General features: G+C 47.2%; 1 protein-coding gene across 6 annotated transcripts in view; it reads left to right on the top strand.

Annotated features, from left to right (window-relative positions):
- FOXP4 (forkhead box P4) overlaps positions 1–17,751 on the top strand; it is a 144,333-nt gene that overhangs the window by 27,756 nt on the left and 98,826 nt on the right. For 5 of the 6 annotated variants that reach the window (XR_004645366.1, XM_034767356.1, XM_034767354.1 and 2 more), the window contains exon 2: positions 16,205–16,412. The exons of the other annotated variant lie outside the window; for it this stretch is intronic. Coding sequence is in view for 4 of the 5 variants with exons in the window: in XM_034767356.1 (XP_034623247.1) it covers positions 16,221–16,412 (192 nt within the window). In the remaining variant the exon portion in view is untranslated. The remainder of the gene's footprint in view (positions 1–16,204; positions 16,413–17,751) is intronic. 6 annotated transcript variants of the gene reach the window in all.

Below are 17,751 nucleotides of genomic sequence, written 5' to 3'. Positions count from 1 at the left end.
CATGGCAGTGAACCTTTTGCCAGTGGGCACTGCGGGGCTCTGAGCAGCACAGGGCCAGTCCTTTCTCGTAGGGCAGTCGGAGTTGTACTGATTGCTAGAGCATTGTGCTTTGGTCTTAGTGCCTTCAGGAAGGGTTTTGGGGGAGAAAATGGCAAGTTCTTTGGGACAGGCACAGTCTTTGTTCTGTTTGTACAGTGCCTAGCACAATGGGGCTCTGGGCCATGACTGGGGCACCTGGGTACTACCCCAGGATAAATAATTATAATATCCATGGTATGGAGTGACTCTGGTTTGTCTGTTACTTCAGAATTCTCTGCCCGCCTCTTCTAGGCAGCCAGAGAGTTCCAGTTCGGAAGCAGGGTCTAGTGGACCGGGATGCAGGAGATCTGGATGGTGCCTCTGAACTGTTGAGTCATCTTGGACAAGTCACAGCCCCGCTTTGTGCCTCAGTTTCCCTTCCCCTTTGTAAAGATTGAGGCATGTATTGTCTCCCCCTGTGTGTTTATACAGCCCCTAGCACGATGAAGCCCCAGTCTCAATGGGGGCCTTTAGGTGCTATTGAAATACAAATGATATCTGGATAGTGGGGAGTCTAAACTCTGCTCCGAGGTAACTGGCAGCATCGCTTGTGGCTTTTGTGCAGTGTGGTTCCAGCAGACTCCTGGTCTTGTTGAGAATTGGAACCAGTTAGATGAAATGGGCACAAATCGGAACCCCCACCCCACCGAGCTTTGAGAGAGCTTGGGTCTTGCATCCCATGTGGGCAGCTCATGCAATGGACTCAAATTCAGAGTCTGACTGAACACACCCTAACTTGGAGTCAATCTGGAATCAGATCTGTGTATTTCAGCTGGGATTTGAGTCCATTTTATCCCTTCCCACCCCCTTTCCCGTCTTCACACTGATAGGCCTTCTCCCAGACATATGCAGTGCTGGACTGCCATGTAACAGCAACTCCTGTCAAGCCTGACAAACTCACTACACCCAACACAGTAGATGGACCCGTGGGAAGGCAGCACTTTCAAACCAGTTGCCGTTCATTGTCTAAAGTGCCCGCGGGAGTGGGGTACAAAGCAGAGGGAACCTGGGAACTGTAGTCCTGTCCTTTATGAATGGGGTGTGACTGGGTGCCAGCAGCACCCTTACTACCCAGCAGGCTGTGGTTAGCAACCATCCCTTGTTCAGACTTGGGCATCCCTCCAGTCACCCACCCACACGGCTCCCAAACAGCGAGACAGGAGCCCCTGTGTGCGACGTCACTATTTAATTAGACGTCCCTGATTAACAAAACTTGGCGTTCTGCTTCCTCCTGCCCTCATCTTTCCTGGCTCCGAATCAATGGCTTTGATATGCTAATTAGGGAGTAATTTAATTTCAAAAGGCCGCAATTAACAAGGGTGTTGTGGACATGCTGTAGTTAAGCGGCGTAATCTAATTTGCATTAGTAACAAGCAGGGACTAATTAGAAGCTTAATTAGACACTTAGATGGCTCTTGTGTTTACTTTCTTAATGAGATGGAGTGGGGCTTTTTTTTTTTTTTTTTAATCTTTTCAAGAGCTCAGCAGAAGGAAGCGGTGGGCAAAGCTGCAGACCCAGCGCCTGGCACGTGCCCTGCACCTTTGCTGGCTTTCATCTGTAGCCCTGCATTGCCAGAGTAGCCTCTTAGGCTTGACCCGGGGTGCCACATCCGGGCAGCTAGGCTCAGATGTCAGGAGGGGTTTTTTTTAAAGATGGATGAGCAGTTCTTAGTGCTGATTAGAAGGTGGGCTGGGAAATAAATGAATGGATTAATTGAATAATCCAGCTGAACCGTGTTTCCTGGAGCTCCTTGCACCCAAACTGATGGCCAAGCTCGGGATGGCCTTGAGGCAGGAGCGCATCTGTCTCTGAGGTGGAAGGTGGAGGCTTGTTGAACAGCTCATTTCCTGTCCCTAATGGAGGTGAAGAGGGACACCAACGCGGCACCCTGCGGGCTTGTGGCGAAGAGCCAGCGTTGCATACCGAATCCCCAGGACCGGGGCATTCCCTATATTGACCTGCTGGGGCAGTGGTTCAGTGCTGGCTCGGTGCGAAAAGTGCCCCCTTCTAAATCATCACAGCCTTGACACCCTGGCCATGCGGGGACAATCCTCGCTACAACTCTGCTGAGCGGGCTGAATCGGAGACGGCTACCGATGTGCAGGGGAGCTCATTTTGGAGAGAAGACTTTGTTCCTACCAGCGCTCTGTGCAGGATAAGATTAGAATCCCCAGCCTCGCTCATTCGGGAGCTTTTCCGGCCTGGCATCTGCTCGCTGTGCTGACTCCTGGCTAGCCAGCAGTTTCTGTGGGCCGACCTCTGCTGCTTTTAACAGCAAGAAGATCCGTTGGTTGTGCTTGGGGACCTTCAGCTCAGATGTCCAGCCAGACTCTCTGTAGTTCCAAAATAGCGGGACCCAGCTTTCTAGGGGATGCTCTTCCACAGGCTTTTCTCTCTTCACTCCTTTATAACAGGGAAGACTAAGTGCTCAATTTGAAACCTGCACATACTGCCTCTTCTCACCTGCTGCTACATCCAGAAGGATTGGAGCCTGTGGTCCCTTGCTAGATGTCTCTAGAGCTAAGATTGAAAGGCAAGGTACCTCGGAGTTGGGTTTAGACTTTGGAAGTTTGCCACTAGCTTTGAGAGGGGCCATGTTGTTGGGGATCGTAAGCATCCACGACCGCATTGGCGAGGTGGGGTATACGCTGCTGGGCCTGCATAGAGGTTGCTTGATGTGTTCCGGAAGGTTCAGTGAAATGCCTCCACTGGAAGGAGCTAAAAGCTGGTGAAATACTTGAGCACCTGAGTACTTGAGGCAGGGAGGGGACACACTGAGGGGTTTATCTTCAGTATTCCTTCATGTGGTGGGGTTGGGGACGCCTCGGAGGTTGACTCCTTCCAAAATACATTGCTGGGAGCGGATGAAAGTGCCTGTAGGTGCGATTCCCATTAAAGTGGGTGCCTGGACGTAGCCAATCCCTGGTTCCTTCAATCTCTTCCAATTTACGGTAATGCTTTTAAATTCGTTTTAGCTCTGCCAGACGTTTATTCTAATCCCCTTTCCACATTTCCATGTGTTTGTGTGTTAATTAAAGGGTAAAAAGCCACTCTCCGAGCAGTCCCGGCTTCGCTTTCGCCTCCTGAGCCCAAAGCCTTTTAAGATTAGCGAGTCACTTCCTGAAGAGTTCCTGGTGCCCAGACCCGGGGAGGCGGGCTGGCTCCACTTTCTGTGGCTCAGAGCAGATCTGTGTTTGCGGTAGCGAGTCAGAGACATTCCAGCAGCCTCTCCCACTTTGCATGGAGTTTTTTCTCCAGGGTTAGTTATAAAGGATTCCCTGGAGGCACTGGTGTCGTGAATTACGGGTCTTCAGTGCATCTTAGATGTAATTTTTCTTCCCCACACCAACATGCTTCCTCTACAGCGTTAGCCTCTATGCTAAGGTTGGTTCCCCTAGTGCTGCCAGCCCATGCCGCGGGTACCTACCTGCAAGACAGCCTGCCTTCTGGGTAGCTGCAGTAAGAGGAACATGCTCCCTGGAAACCGGTGCTTCACGGAAAGACCTCACTGCGCTCAAGGGGGCAGTGACCCAGGCTTGACGCTGGGCCTCCGTCTCCTCCTGTCTGCCTTGCCTTCGAACCTCAATGAGGCTGGAGCCAGAAAGAATGCATTAGGCAAACTGGTTTGGTTAAAGCCCAGGGAGGGGCTTGAGCTGCCGAGTTGGGATGTCTGTCAATGGGAAGCTCTCCAGGCGGCGTTTTGGATCTGGAGCGTCTTGGTTGAGGGCCCGCCGTGAGTTAGAATAGCTCACCAGAGCCTCTTGCTGCTTCTGGCCTGGCCAGAAATCATCTCTCATGAGTCACAGCAGCAGGCATGTTGCAAATACTCGGCCAAGTTGCTTTTTACATTTTCAGCTCACTTTTGCAGACCGACGAGGTACAAATTGTTCCAAGGAGCATCTGAAATGCCAGGTACTTCCTGACGCTTGCAAGCCTAGACCCCTTCGGTTAGAGGGGGCTGGGGAGAGAAAAGGAGAGAGACACGCCGCTAACCTCCCCCCCTCCTTGTTTTACCAGACTTCCTTTTTTTGACAGTCAGTTTTGCATTCTCTGCAGTCCACGTGGAAGGGAGCTTATTGTGAACAGGCCGCTTTTGGGGTTGGATTTTCCCTGCACTGAACCCCTGCTTCCCTGCTCCCTCCCGCCCCCCACTTCTGAGGTGTGGAATTTTACCTGCTGACAATACTTAGCACTGCGGTAGTGTTTGCTTTTTCTCCCTAGACCTGGGTGCTTTTCCAGGGAATGAACCAGCATCCTTACCCTTATTTGACAGGAGGGGTAAAAGTGACTTGCCCCACCTAACGGTTGCTGTGTTCACTGTTTTGCATCCCTCCTGCTGCTGTATTTATAATGGTAAGAAGGTGGCAGGTGCTTTTCCTTCTGCTGTGATTCGGCGGATGAGCAAAAGGTGTTGGAGGTGACTAGAAAGGGCAGAATCATCTAAATGGAAGGTTCTGTGGCAGTTAACCACAGTGATTTGGAGGGAGAAGGAGATTTTAAATGAGTGAATTTACTTTACCCTGGCTTCTCCCTACTGGGGGGATGGGGGGAGGGATTGAGGCAGATTGTGTGTGTCACACATCTCCCCATTTATCTACCTAGGGATTGCAGAGGCTGGGAGGTGAGTTACCGAGGCTCTAGCAGGGGACACACATCTTTGAATTGCTGTAATCACTGCACCTACTAGAGGCCATGTGTATGGGGGTAGCACAGATATTTCTGCCCGGCCTGCAGTAGTAGGGAAGAGAGGGATGGCAGATCAGAGCCAAGAACAGGGGAGTCGGGGAGGCCCTTCGTTACTAAGCAGCAGCACGTAGCTCAGCGTAGGGTCCGCTGTCGGGCCGCTGATCAGTCCTGTCAGCAGAGAGCAGGATAGTGAGCTCCAAGCTCTGCCACGCCAAATACCGTCTTGCACGGGGTGAGGAGGGGGAAGAACGCGGTGCTGGCAAGGCAGATGAAAACCCGATTACCAGCTCGTTGTTCCCACTTCAGAGAGAGGGGAGGGAATAACCTACTACCACTGTGGGCGAGGTGGGGAGGGGAACACAGTGAGTGGGCTGGCTGATCTCCACGTCAGATGCTTCATATGCGACTGGCCTTGGATCCTGGATCTCCCCTAGTTCCAGGGCCCAAGTACATCCTGAAGTTTCTGTGCAGTTTAGTTTGGGGGGGATGCGGGGGAGAATATTGCTGCACTGTGGTTTCCGCTCTCCCTGTGTAAATAATACCCCTGCCAGCTTCCACTCCTGGATAATCTGCTCCTGCCCTGTCTCACACTGTTCTTAACAATATCAGCACTTTTGTATGATTCATTCCCTAGGTAACGTGAGCCTGTATTTTGTGTGTTTGAGCCCTTAACTTTGTGTCTCTTCAATTCTGTGTTTGTCCTAATTGGGTTTGTAAAATCTTCAGAGCAGGGACTGTCTCTTATGTGTCTGTACAGTGCCTAGCACGCTGGGGCCCTGATCTCAGGTGGGGCCTGTGTACCATAATTGAAGTAGTAATCTCTGTAAAATGCACTACATAGTCACAGGCTCTCTAGGAATCACTGTAATAAAAACAGGAGGATAGATGAGGGAAAAGAGCTAAAATAGTTACTTTATTTTACCAAGTACCTCACAATCTTTACTCTCATCATCCTCCCAATCTTACTGTGAGGCAAGGCAGTGTTGTTAGCCCCATTGTACAGAGAGACTAAGTGAGTTGCCCAAGGCCACACAGGAAGTCTGTGGCAGAGCAGAGGATTAAACCCAGGTGTCCTAAAGTCCCAAGCTAGTGCTCTAACCCCTGTACCATCCTTCCCTCCTCTGTATAGATACATATAAATGCTTGATGATGATGATAAACATTGCAACACCATGATGTGTATAAAAACAACAAAGAGTCTGGTGGCACCTTAAAGACTAACAGATTTATTTGGGCATAAGCTTTCGTGAGTAAAAACCTCAGAAGTGAGGTTTTTACTCACGAAAGCTTATGCCCAAATAAATNTTTCCAATTAACACCTCCACACTCTAATTAGCACAATTAACAGACTGATGGATGCCCAGAGTTTCTCTGGGAGAGTGAGCGCAGATCAGCTCTTTTTGCTATAGGGACAGACTTCCTGCTGAGCGCGCACATGCACAAAACACGTCTTCTCTGCAATTTAAAAAGCGAACGCTTATAGGATGCACATATGTGCAGCGCTAGGCTCTTGAATACGCATACACATCATGTATCGGGGGTAGCCGTGTTAGTCTGTATCTACAAAAACAACAAGGAGTCTGGTGGCACCTTAAAGACTAACAGATTTATTTGGGCATAAGCTTTCGTGAGTAAAAACCTCAGAAGTGAGGTTTTTACTCACGAAAGCTTATGCCCAAATAAATCTGTTAGTCTTTAAGGTGCCACCAGACTCCTTGTTGTTTTTGTAGATACAGACTAACACGGCTACCCCCGATACATGATGTGTATGCGTATTCAAGAGCCTAGCGCTGCACATATGTGCATCCTATAAGCGTTCGCTTTTTAAATTGCAGAGAAGACGTGTTTTGTGCATGTGCGCGCTCAGCAGGAAGTCTGTCCCTATAGCAAAAAGAGCTGATCTGCGCTCACTCTCCCAGAGAAACTCTGGGCATCCATCAGTCTGTTAATTGTGCTAATTAGAGTGTGGAGGTGTTAATTGGAAAAGCCTGGGATTGTGCCTGTTTGGGGGAAGAAAATGTCAATAAAAATTAATTGATGACTTGGCATGGCGCGTGTACTTTACAGGTTAGCAGCGAGTCAAAAGATGTCAAGGCAAATGTTACTGCTCAGATTAAGCAATTGTTAATTAAAAAGCAACAGTAATTAATACTCTCTTTGCCATATGGTACTGCTAAAGACAGAGGGCTCTCTCTTTGCCCTTTCAGTAATTCTCTCTTGTTTCTCTTTTCTTTTCGTTGTCATATGAAAGGTGCATGCTAAAGCAGGCAAAAATAGATAGTAAAATGAAAGGGCAATTGTTAAACAAAATGATTTTGATCCTGGCCGCAGGAAACTGGTAATCAGTGATATGTTGTTGTTGTTGTTTTTAATGTGAGGCTTGTCTCCTGAGGCAGTTTCTTGGAGCAGGGCTCATATATTGGTGTGTCCATATAACGCCCGTCAGGATGGGCCCCTGATCCTAGACTGGGCCCTTTCGGTGCTGCTGTAATAAAAATATTTAACAATAAGAGATGTATGAGAGGAGAAAGCTAAACCAGGTGACAGACTAAGGCTCTGATCCCGCACATACTTTGTTCATTCGCTTGTGCTTAAGTTGAACACGTGTTCAAGTGTTTGCAGAATCAGGGCCTGAACGTACATGTTGGGACAGACAGACAATTTTTTTCTCTCTCCACTTCCAGCACATACGCGGAGCCATCAGTCCCAACTGAGCCAAGATTCATAATATCTTCTGATTCATAATTTTAAAGCAAGGCTGTAACAGTTAATATGCACATCATCGGTTTAATTTCTTTTAAGGTTTTACAAAACCTTAATATGAAGAGAGAGATTTTCATTATTATTATTATTATTTATTATATATTTTAAAATAAAGCTTAAAAATATTGTAGCCTTTCCTGGCAGTGTTAGGAAACCAACACAGCAGTATCCCACTAGCATTGAGACCAGAAAAGTGAAATTTACTGGACTAATTGTGAAATTGACCAGCGTTTTGTTATTGACCATAGGGATTGCCAGACTGGACGAAGCCAATGGCCTATCTAGTCCAGTATCCTATCTCTGATAGCGGCTAGCATCAGATGCTTCAGAGGAAGGGACAAAAAATGCCATATTTATGCAATAAGCTACCAATAGGGAAAGATTTCCTCGTAATTCTCAATAGCTAGATTTGAAATTATGCCCTGAAACCAGGAAAGTTTACATTTTCTCCAATACTCCTTCTATTTTTTTGTAACATTTTCCTATTATAACTCTGGATAGTCTTGTTATCCATATAAAAATCTAATCCAACTCTGAGTCCTTTAAAGCTCATGGCCCCAAAGATAGCTCATGGCTTCTGGACACAGAAAGACCCCGGGATTCTCTCTGCTTCTCGTTGAAACTATTCACATGCTTAAAGTTGGAGATGGTTGGAAAATAGTTAGTAGTCTCGGGATGGGAGGGGGAACATGGAAAGAAATGGAAAAACTTATTTTCTGGAATGTTTTGGCTTTTTGAAAATTGAAAAATTCTCATCATTTAAAAAAGAAACCCGAAGACTGTCGAAAGAAATGAAAATTCAGATTTTCAGGGAGAAAATTATTTAAGTGAAATATTTCGCCCAGCTCTGCTTTAACGTGCTTTGGCTGGAGTGCTCAGCTGTTACAGGCTTGAACCCTTAAAGTGGGGCAGAAATGGAATGAAGTGATTTGGGACTGTGGGAGAAACCGCCCAGGCTCCAGCCTGAATCTCTACACTGATTATTTTAGCCCAAGTCAGCAGAGCTGAGCCAGCCGCAGCCGTGCCCTGTGTATCGCACTGTAAACTATCCTAAATCACGTAATGCCCGTGCCTCAGTTCCCCCTCTGTAGAATGGAGTAATAGCACCAGGGGGTGGTGAGGATAAATACATGAGATTGTGAGGTGCTCAGATGCCATGGTAACAGGGACCATATAAGAGCCATGGATAGTTATCATCTTGGGAAGGCACTCAACTGCTGCAGTGGTGAGTGTGGGTTAAGAACCCATATAGGCTAGAAGAATGCAAGTGAATTGAATGAAAAAATACGGGGGAAGAGAAACTGAGACACCATGGAGGGGGAAGAGGCAGCATAAGCCAGTGGTTAGAGCAAATTATAAAGCAATGTACCTTTCTATTCTTTTTGTGACTGTATAAGGAGTGTGATCTGATTGGTAGACTGGAGGACTTGGAGTGAGGACTCCTAGGTTCTTTTTCCTTGCTTTACTTCTGGCCAGACTTTTACGGGGACCAGTCGCTTCACCGCTCTGTACCTTGCTCTCTCTGTCTCCAATATAGGTGCATTAGCTATGCTTCTACCTATCAAAGTGTGGATGCATGGATTGATTTGTTTGGAAGGTGCTTTAAGATCAATACACAGCTCTGAGCACAAGCTCGGGGAGGTTGAATGCAGTCGGCATGTGGATCTGCCTACGTTTTGCTCACAATGTCCGTAGGCAAACATCGTCTCTCTTTCTGGTAATGTCTGTGATCCCTTCTCGGCAAGCGTCTCAGTCCTTGGAGCAACATTCCTCGATCTCGCGCGTGTGCCCTCGCATCCCTGCAAGTGACTCTCATATATTTTAAATAAAAAGAAAATACAGTAATCCCTTTAACCTTGAATTCTCTCATAGCTACAAGTATGTCACTTTGTGCGTGTGTGTGTGCACGCGAGTGTGTGTTTTTGAAAGTATGAGGACTACAGGAGGGAGCCGGCAACTCCACATGGGAATTAATGTCATTCATACACCCTGCGGAAATGACTTTTGAAATGCATATAATCTCAAACATGCAAATGAGAAGCTTGCTTCACCCTGTTTAATATGAATGATCAGCTTCTGAATAGCTATTATTACACGCCACATTTCAGCAATTATGTTGTTCCCGGTTTGTCTTTCTATCTTGCAGAAAGAAAAAAGAGACAGAAAAGAAAGAGGATAGGAGGGGAAAAAAAGACAAAAAACAGCTTTTTTTCCCCGCTCTCGTCCCTTTTTTTCTTTTCCTGTTTTGAACTTGCTGACCATCTCTCTGATCAGCAACTGGCGAACACCGTGCCTATTTCAGTTCTCCCCTTGGCAAGGAAATGAGCTGGCTTGAATGAAGCAAAACTGCTGCATTCTGTCTTCCTTGCAAAGGAGGGAAAAACAATTTTCCTATCAGGGCACCACATCTCTAGTCCGCTTAGTGCGTCAGTGTCCGGGATCCCAGATGAAGCCTTCAGGTGAGGGGAGTCCAGTGTTATGCTCAACCCCTTCTCATCTATATCAATAGGTTGGATTAATAGATTTTTCTAACCAGAAGAGGCCATTGACCATCTACTCCAACTGCTTAGCACAGGCCAGAGAATATCATCCTGCGATGACTGCTTCAAGCCCACTGACTTATGATTGAACTAAAGTATTATCTTACTGGGCTTGATTATCGATTAGACACTGTACCTTGCAGCATTTTAGAGCTACATGTTGCGACAGCAGCTCCCATGGGTGCCCCCAACCCCAGCTTTGTCAATCACGCGTAGTGATAGAACGCACCTTCCGTGCATGCACCTGTCAATAATACCACCAAGCAGGAATTCCCATTCCAGCCACTCTTTAAACCTGTCCTCAGATCATTACCAATACTGTGCTCTTACATAGGAGCCTCTCCTCCGCCATTCTCAAAGCATCTGACAAAGCATGATAAGTGTCATCCCGATTTTACAGAAGGTGAAACTGAGACACAAAGAGGGGAAGTGACTTGCCTAAATCAGACTCAGGAGTAGAACCCAGGAGTCCTGGCAACCTGTCCCCTGATTTGATCATACTGCTGCCCCCACATACCCATGGAATAGAAAGTTCCGCTGCAGTTTCACCAGGATCTGTAATGAGATAAATAAAATTCAATAGGTAGCAGGCTTAATACAAACAGAAGGAAGTATTTCTTCACACAACGCACAGTCAACCTGCAGAACTCTTTGCCAGAGGATGTTGTGGAGGCCAAGACTATAACAAGGTTTAAAAAAAAAAAATTAGATAAGTTCATGGAGGATAGAGGTCCATCAATAGCTATTAGCCAGGATGGTGTCCCTAGCCTCTGTTTGCCAGAAGTTGGGAATGGGCGACAGGGGATGGATCACTTGATGATTATCTGTTCTGTTCATTCCCTCTAGGGCACCTGATATTGGCCACTGTCGGAAGACAGGATACTGGGCTAGATGGACCATTGGTCTGACCCAGTACGGCCATTCTTATGCAGATCGGTCCAGATTTAATGCATGCAGCCAGCCTGTTAGGGATATATTTTTTTCACTTGAGGACGGGTGGCTATTTCATCAGACACCTCTATGAAGGGAGGCAGTTTCACACAAACGCCCTGTAACACACATCCCATGGTTTTGAAAGAGAACCCTCCATTACAGCTAACAAGTCACTCACTGATAAAGCCCAATTGCATAAAGATTATTAATCCGATCTCTTTGAAACCAGTGCGTGGAACTTTTCGGAACTCCTTCCCCATCTGTGTAAATGTAAGTAATAGAGAGGAAGGATGGGTTACTGGTTAAGGCACTGGACTGGGACTCAGGAACTCTGAGTTCAATTCCCACCTCTGCCACAGACTTGCTGTGACCTTGGGAAAGTTATATGCACCCAGTTTTTCAAGAGCTTGGCTCTCTTTTAAGCCTTAGTTTAAATGAAGACTAGATCATGAAGCACTCAGCAGCCAGCAGCTCCTGTTTTGACCCTTCTGGGCAGATTCTCAATAGAGTTCTGCATGCGGTGTGCTGGGCACTTCTGAAAATCTGGCCCCCAATCCCTCTGTGCCTCAGTTTCCCCATCAGTGAAATAGGGATAATAATCTTTCTTTGCCTCCTAGGGGTGCTGTGAAGCTAAAATCCCTTAATGATTGCAGGGGGTTCAGATGCTACAATAATGAAGGCCATAGAGAAGCCTCTAGCTAGACAAAATAAAGTCTTCTGGGATGGAAAGCTCTGTCACAACAGCTCACTCATTGCCAAGGTGTAGAAGAGAAAATGAAAAGTTTGTAATTCATCTGCTAGTGAATTCTGCCTGTCTAATGCAATTCAAATTCTGTCCCAGTGGTGATGATGCCGACTGCAAACAAGAAGTATGGGAAATCTCACAAGGAGTGTTTGTCGATCTCTCTTCACTTCCTGGCTGCACCGTTCAGATCCGGATCTGAACTTCCCCATAATTCAGGCAGGCCAAGGGCAGGTTGTTAAGTTCTGTCCTAAACTTTGATGTATTCAGGTCCAAGGGTGGGAATTGTTCGGACCCAGCTCTGCTCCTAAATCCTCACACGCACCCCTTCTCTGATGACATACCAATACGTGTTACCTTAATTATACTTAACGTGAGTTGGAGTATCCACATGTTGTACTCACACAGGTATTTAGTACTGCCCACAATTGTGTAATGGTGCATTGTGGATGATTGAGCACAGCCTTCTAGGAGACCTAGTGAGTGCCCGGGGGAGCAGAGGTCATATAACCTTTTCCCTTCCCCCAGAAAGTCCCATGATTGCTGGAGAGTGCAGGCCACCTTGGAGCTGGGTGGGAGGTCGCACTGCACAAGCAAACCGTACGCTGGAAGAGACAAGTACTAAAATTGGATGCGCAGGGCGCTCTTAAGAGCGCAAAGCTCTGCCAATAACAAACCTGCAGAGCTGTTCAACACTTTCCCCCCTGCTCTTGCTGTTGTGCTCTATCCAGATTCAAGGGCCAAGTTCATAGATTGCGAGGCTAGAAGGGACCATTGTGATCATCTCCTCTGACCTCTACAGAGACCCGCCCCACAATAATTCCTAGAGCAGATCTTTTAGAAAAAACATCCCATCTTGATTTAGAAATGGTCAGTGATACAGACTCCACCACGACCTTTGGTAAATTGTTCTGATGGTTAATTGTTCTCAGTTAAAAATTTGCACCTTATTTCCCCTCTGAATTTGTCTAGCTTCAGCTTCCAGCCCTTGGATCGTGTTAGACCTTTCTCTGCTGGAGTGAAGAGCCCATTATTAAATATTTGTTCTCCAAGTAGGTACTTCCGGACTACAATCAGGTCATCCCTTAACCTTCCCTTTGTTAAGCTAAATAGACTCAAGGAGCTGGATCTATCAGTATAAGGCATGCTTTCTAATCCCTAATCTTTCTCCTGGCTCTTTTCTGAACCCTCTCCAGTGTATCTACATCCTTCTTGAATTGTGGGTACCAGAACTGGACACAGTGTTCCAGCAGTAGTCACACCAGAGCCAAATAGAAAAGTAAAACAACCTCTCTCTACTTGTTTTATGCATCCTGGGATCGCATTAGCCATTTTGGCCATAGCATCACCCTGGGAGCTCATGTCCAGCTGATTATCCACCCACCCTCAAATCTTTTTCAGAGTCACTGTTTCCCAGGGTAGAGTCCCCTATTGTGTAAGGATGGCTGGCATGCTTTGTTCCTCGATGTCTACATTTGCATTTAGCCATATTTAACACGTATTGTTTGCTTGAGCCCAGCTTACCAAGTGCTCCCGATCGTTCTGCATCATTGACCTGTCATCTTCATTATTTACCGTTCCTCCAATTTTTATGTCAACTGCAAACTTTATCCGTGATGATTTTATGTTTTTCTTCCAGCTCATTAGTAAAAACGTTTAAATGGTGTCAGGCCAAGAACTGATCCTTGCGGGACCCTCCCAGAAATATACTTGTTCAGTGACAGTTCCCTGTTGACCATTATCTTTTGAGATCATTCCATGAGTCGGTTCTGATGTGTCTCATTTTATTGGGGTTAGCCTGGAGTCCTCAACCCCCTACCCTTTGCCATCCACAGTGGACAGGAGCATGTTCTGCTTTGCATGGTGCTGGTGTGGTTTGCTTCCCTTGGCGGTGAAACAAAGCTGCGGGGGTGGGGAGGTTGCACCTCCTATGGTGGTGATTAAAACCCATTGCTGGAACTGAGGAAATTATAGGCTGGGATATTTTTAGTTTCTCCAAGCCTTTAGCATCTTGCTGGGTGTGAGTGGGGCATGTGGAGGGGCTGGTTTTCAGTTAGAGGAGATACGCGGCTCCATCTACTATGGATATTTCTCATAGATCTATTCTGCAGCCCCTCCAGGATGACACACGCCAGCTTCCCTACCCCTGTGGAGTGAAAGATTCATGGGCAGGTTCTCCCTGCGTAATGGCCCCTAAGAAAGAAACCATTTTGACTCCCCTTCCCATCCCTGAGTATTTACCCATGAATTGTTAGGGGAGGGGGCAAATGGGAAGGGCCAGGAGTGTGGGAAAGGGAAGCTGTATGGGAGGTGGTGATGCTGGAGCCAGTCTGATGAGGTGAGCAGCGAGTCAGCCCTGCAGCCCCCCAGCCTGCAAAAATCATGCAGTGAGACCCAAAAATCATGAAATCATAAAAAAAATGAATAAGTTTGGGGTTCTCTCTATTCGCCTTGGAAGTTTTTGAGCCTTTAGGGGGCACTCGGGTCATGTTCTCGAGCCTTTTTCCACAGCTGTGAGGGTTAGAAATTTTACTTCTTACAAAATAAATAAATAAAAATCTGGGATTCTCCTGTAATTAAACTGACTCCAGGAGTTGAGACTTAAAGAAAAACACCAAAAAACCACTGCTGCATGTGTGATATTGAAGGGCGAGGGGTGATGAGAAGTCTGAGGATAGGGTCACCTTCTGGTGGCTGATGCATCCCTTTGAAGAACTGCTGCTCCTCAGGTTTGAATCCCGCATCCCATGTTGGCTTGGCGCTCAGTTGTGCATGGTTTGTTCTTAACCCGCTCTGCTTTGTGTCTGCACTTGGAGGCATCTCTCTGGTTAGTAGAGCTGTTGTTCCAGTGCAACATTTTTTGCCATTGAAAAACGCTCATTTGAGAGAATTGAAACATTTTGCTGGACTATATTGATTTTTGTCAACATTTTCAACAGGAAAATATCAAAATGTCCCGCTTCATCTCTTTTATGTGATATTTGAAATGATCAAGTCAAAATGCAATCTTTTAACCTTTATGAAAAACAAAATTCTTTGGACTATTTCGGTTTTTTGGGCGAAAAATTCCAAGATTTCTACTTTTTGTCCCAGTTCAGGATGAAATATGTTTAATGTCAAAATCTTGGAATTTCCCGCCAGACAGAAATTCTCTGTTTTGACCAGTCCTGCTGTTTGTAATACAATAACTACACAGAGAGTCTGCTCATGGTTCTGGAAATGTACGAGATCATTCACAAACAGTTGGGGCTGCCTGTGTGCAAATCTATCCACAGACCCCTCTGTAGCCACATGGTTTTCAGTTTAAGGGTGGCTTTATTTTGGTTTAGATTAAACTGATTTCTGCTCCACTAGAACTTAAGTGAAATAAACCACTTGAAATCAACAGAAGAGGGTCGTGCACACGATGGCCTCTTGGACCAGCTTAATTCAATCTGCTTAAAATCACAGCTATAATTGAAGCAATGCATCTCTGTGTGTAGACAGGCTCACAGGTTAAAGTACAGCCTCCCAGAGTTCAGGTCTTAATGCAGGTGAGAGAAAGCACAGGACAATGGGTCAGCTGAAGGAGAGGCAAGGATAGGAAGGATTCATAATTTCATAGCGCTGAAGACCAGAAGGGGCCACCAGATTACCTAGTCTGACCTGCTGTGTATCACGGGCCATCAGATTTCACCCACATAGCCCCTATTGATCCCAAAGACTCTAGTTAGACTAATGCATTTCAGTCCTCAGGCACCTAGACTTCATGCCACTGTCCGAGCACAGGAGAAGCCAGGGTGCCACCAATGCCCCAGGCCCCTGCAATGGAAGGAAATGATTAGGGGATCCCAGCAGGCGAGCCTCTCCCCATGCTGCAGAAGAAGGCAATAACGCCCCAAGGTCCCTGCTAGTCTGACCTTCCCAGTCCCAGATCTGGTAATCAGTTAGACCCTGAGCATGCCCACCAGCTGGGCATCTGGAGAGAGGATTCATTGGGGGGGGGAGGGGGCTTTAAGGAGGGTTCAGAGGAGGAAAGGAAGGGCACTCCTCCAAGTCAGGGGCGGGAGTGGAGGTGGAGCTGGGTGTGGAGAGCCCTGGTGGGGTGGGGAAGACATGAGCAGGTGGAGGTGTGTCATGGTGAGACGATACCCCAGGTGGATCTTGGCAGGCAGGATGGTTGGGTGTTGGAGGAGGAAATAGTGCGTGGCCCTGCCTTGCTTGAGCTCATTGCTCAAGGGAAATGGTCCTACAACTCCTGCTAACCAGTTGCCTCATGTGCCGATACTGGGGGCTGTAGAAAGGGCAGATGCAAGGAGGGAAGAGGGAACCCTGCCCTGGTGAGGCCAGGGTAGTAAGTACAGACGACATGCAGCGGGGGGCTGCTCTCCCCACGGGCCCTCATAGCCCGGCGGTAGCTCCATCCAACACCTCCAATAACGCTGTGCTCAGGGACGCTGCCGCTTCTCATTGCTCACTCAGGTCCTGCGAGCAAGTCATGATGGTTGAATCTGCCTCGGAGACAATACGCTCCACTCCCTCCAGCCAGAACGGGGTCAGCAGCCTCACCAACCAGACAGACGGAGGAGGAGGCGGTGGCGGCGGTGGAGGAGGAGGAAGGGAAGGAGGCGGCGGGGAAACCAATGGGGAAATGAGCCCGGTGGAACTCCTGCATTTTCAGCAGCAGCAGGTAGGAAAGAGCCTCTTTCTTCTCCTCCCTTTCTCTCTCTTACTCTGTCTTCCCTACGTCCTGGGGGGTTTTTTTGCATCCCACAGTCTTTGGGCTTTCGTGACATCTGGAGACCTGCACTGGAAATTATAGAAATGTCGGGCTGGAAGGGACCTCGGACGGTCATCAAGTCCAGTCCCCTGTGTTGAAGCTGGACCATCCCTGACCTGTGTTTGTCCAAACTTCCAATGATGGGAAGTCCACAGCCTCCCTTGGAAGCTTATTCCAGAGCTTAGCTAGCCTTACAGGTTAAATATCAGGAAAAAGTTTAACTTCATCTCCCTTTCTGCAGATTAAGCCAAATACTACTTGCCTGACCCTTCAATGGACATAGAGAGCGATTGATCAGTCCTCTTTGTAACAGCCCTTAACGTATTTGAAGACTGTTATCGGGTTCCCCCTCAGTTGTTTTTTCTCAATGCTAAATGTGCCCTGTTTTCTTTAACCTTTCCGCGGAGGCCAGGTTTTCTAAACCTTTTCTCCTCTTTGTTGTTCTCCTCTTGAGTCTCCAATTTGTCCACATCTTCCCTAAATTTTGGCACCCAGAATTGGACACAGGACTCCAGCTGAGGTCTCACCATTGCAGAGTAGAGCAGGTCAATTACCTCCCATGTCTTACATACGACTCTCCTGTTAATAGACCCCAGAATGATATTAGTCTGTTTTGCAACTGCATCACATTGTTGACTCATTTCAATTAGGATCCACTCTCAGCCCCAGATCCTTTTCATAAGAACTACCGCCTTGCCAGTTACTCCCCATTGTGTAGTTGTGCATTTGATTTTTTCCCCTAAGTGAAGTACTTTGCACTTAGCTTTTGTTGAACTTCGTCTTGTTGATTTTCAGACAAGTTCTCCAATTTGTCAAGGTTGTTTTGAATTCTGATCCTCTCCTCCAAAGTGCTTGCAACCCCTCCTAGCTTGGTAGCGTTGGCAGATTTTGTTACATGCTCCCCATTCCATTATTCAAGTCAATAATGAAAATATTGACTAGTACCGGGCCCAGGACTGACCCTGTGGGACCCCACTTGGTTCCTCCAGTTGGAGAGTGAACCATTGGTAACTATTCTTAGAGTACGGTCTTTCATACGAGGGTGCTCTCAATCAGGTCCCTCTCAAGTACTGTCTGCAGTGGTATATGGGAGAACACGATAGTTGCATCTGCTCTGCCTGACCTAGGCACCCCACGAAAGAGGAGGCAGACAGGGCGGGGCTGCTGCTCTCAATACTTCAGTGAGCTTCTGCCGTCCAGCAAACCCCACCTCACCTCAGTGTGCGTGCCTTGCTCTGGGCCAATCTTG

This window comes from Trachemys scripta, chromosome 4 (assembly GCF_013100865.1).
Source record: "Trachemys scripta elegans isolate TJP31775 chromosome 4, CAS_Tse_1.0, whole genome shotgun sequence".
Taxonomy (NCBI): Eukaryota; Metazoa; Chordata; order Testudines; family Emydidae; genus Trachemys; species Trachemys scripta.
Note: the sequence above shows the minus strand (reverse complement) of the source record. Positions and strands in the feature narration are given on the sequence as shown.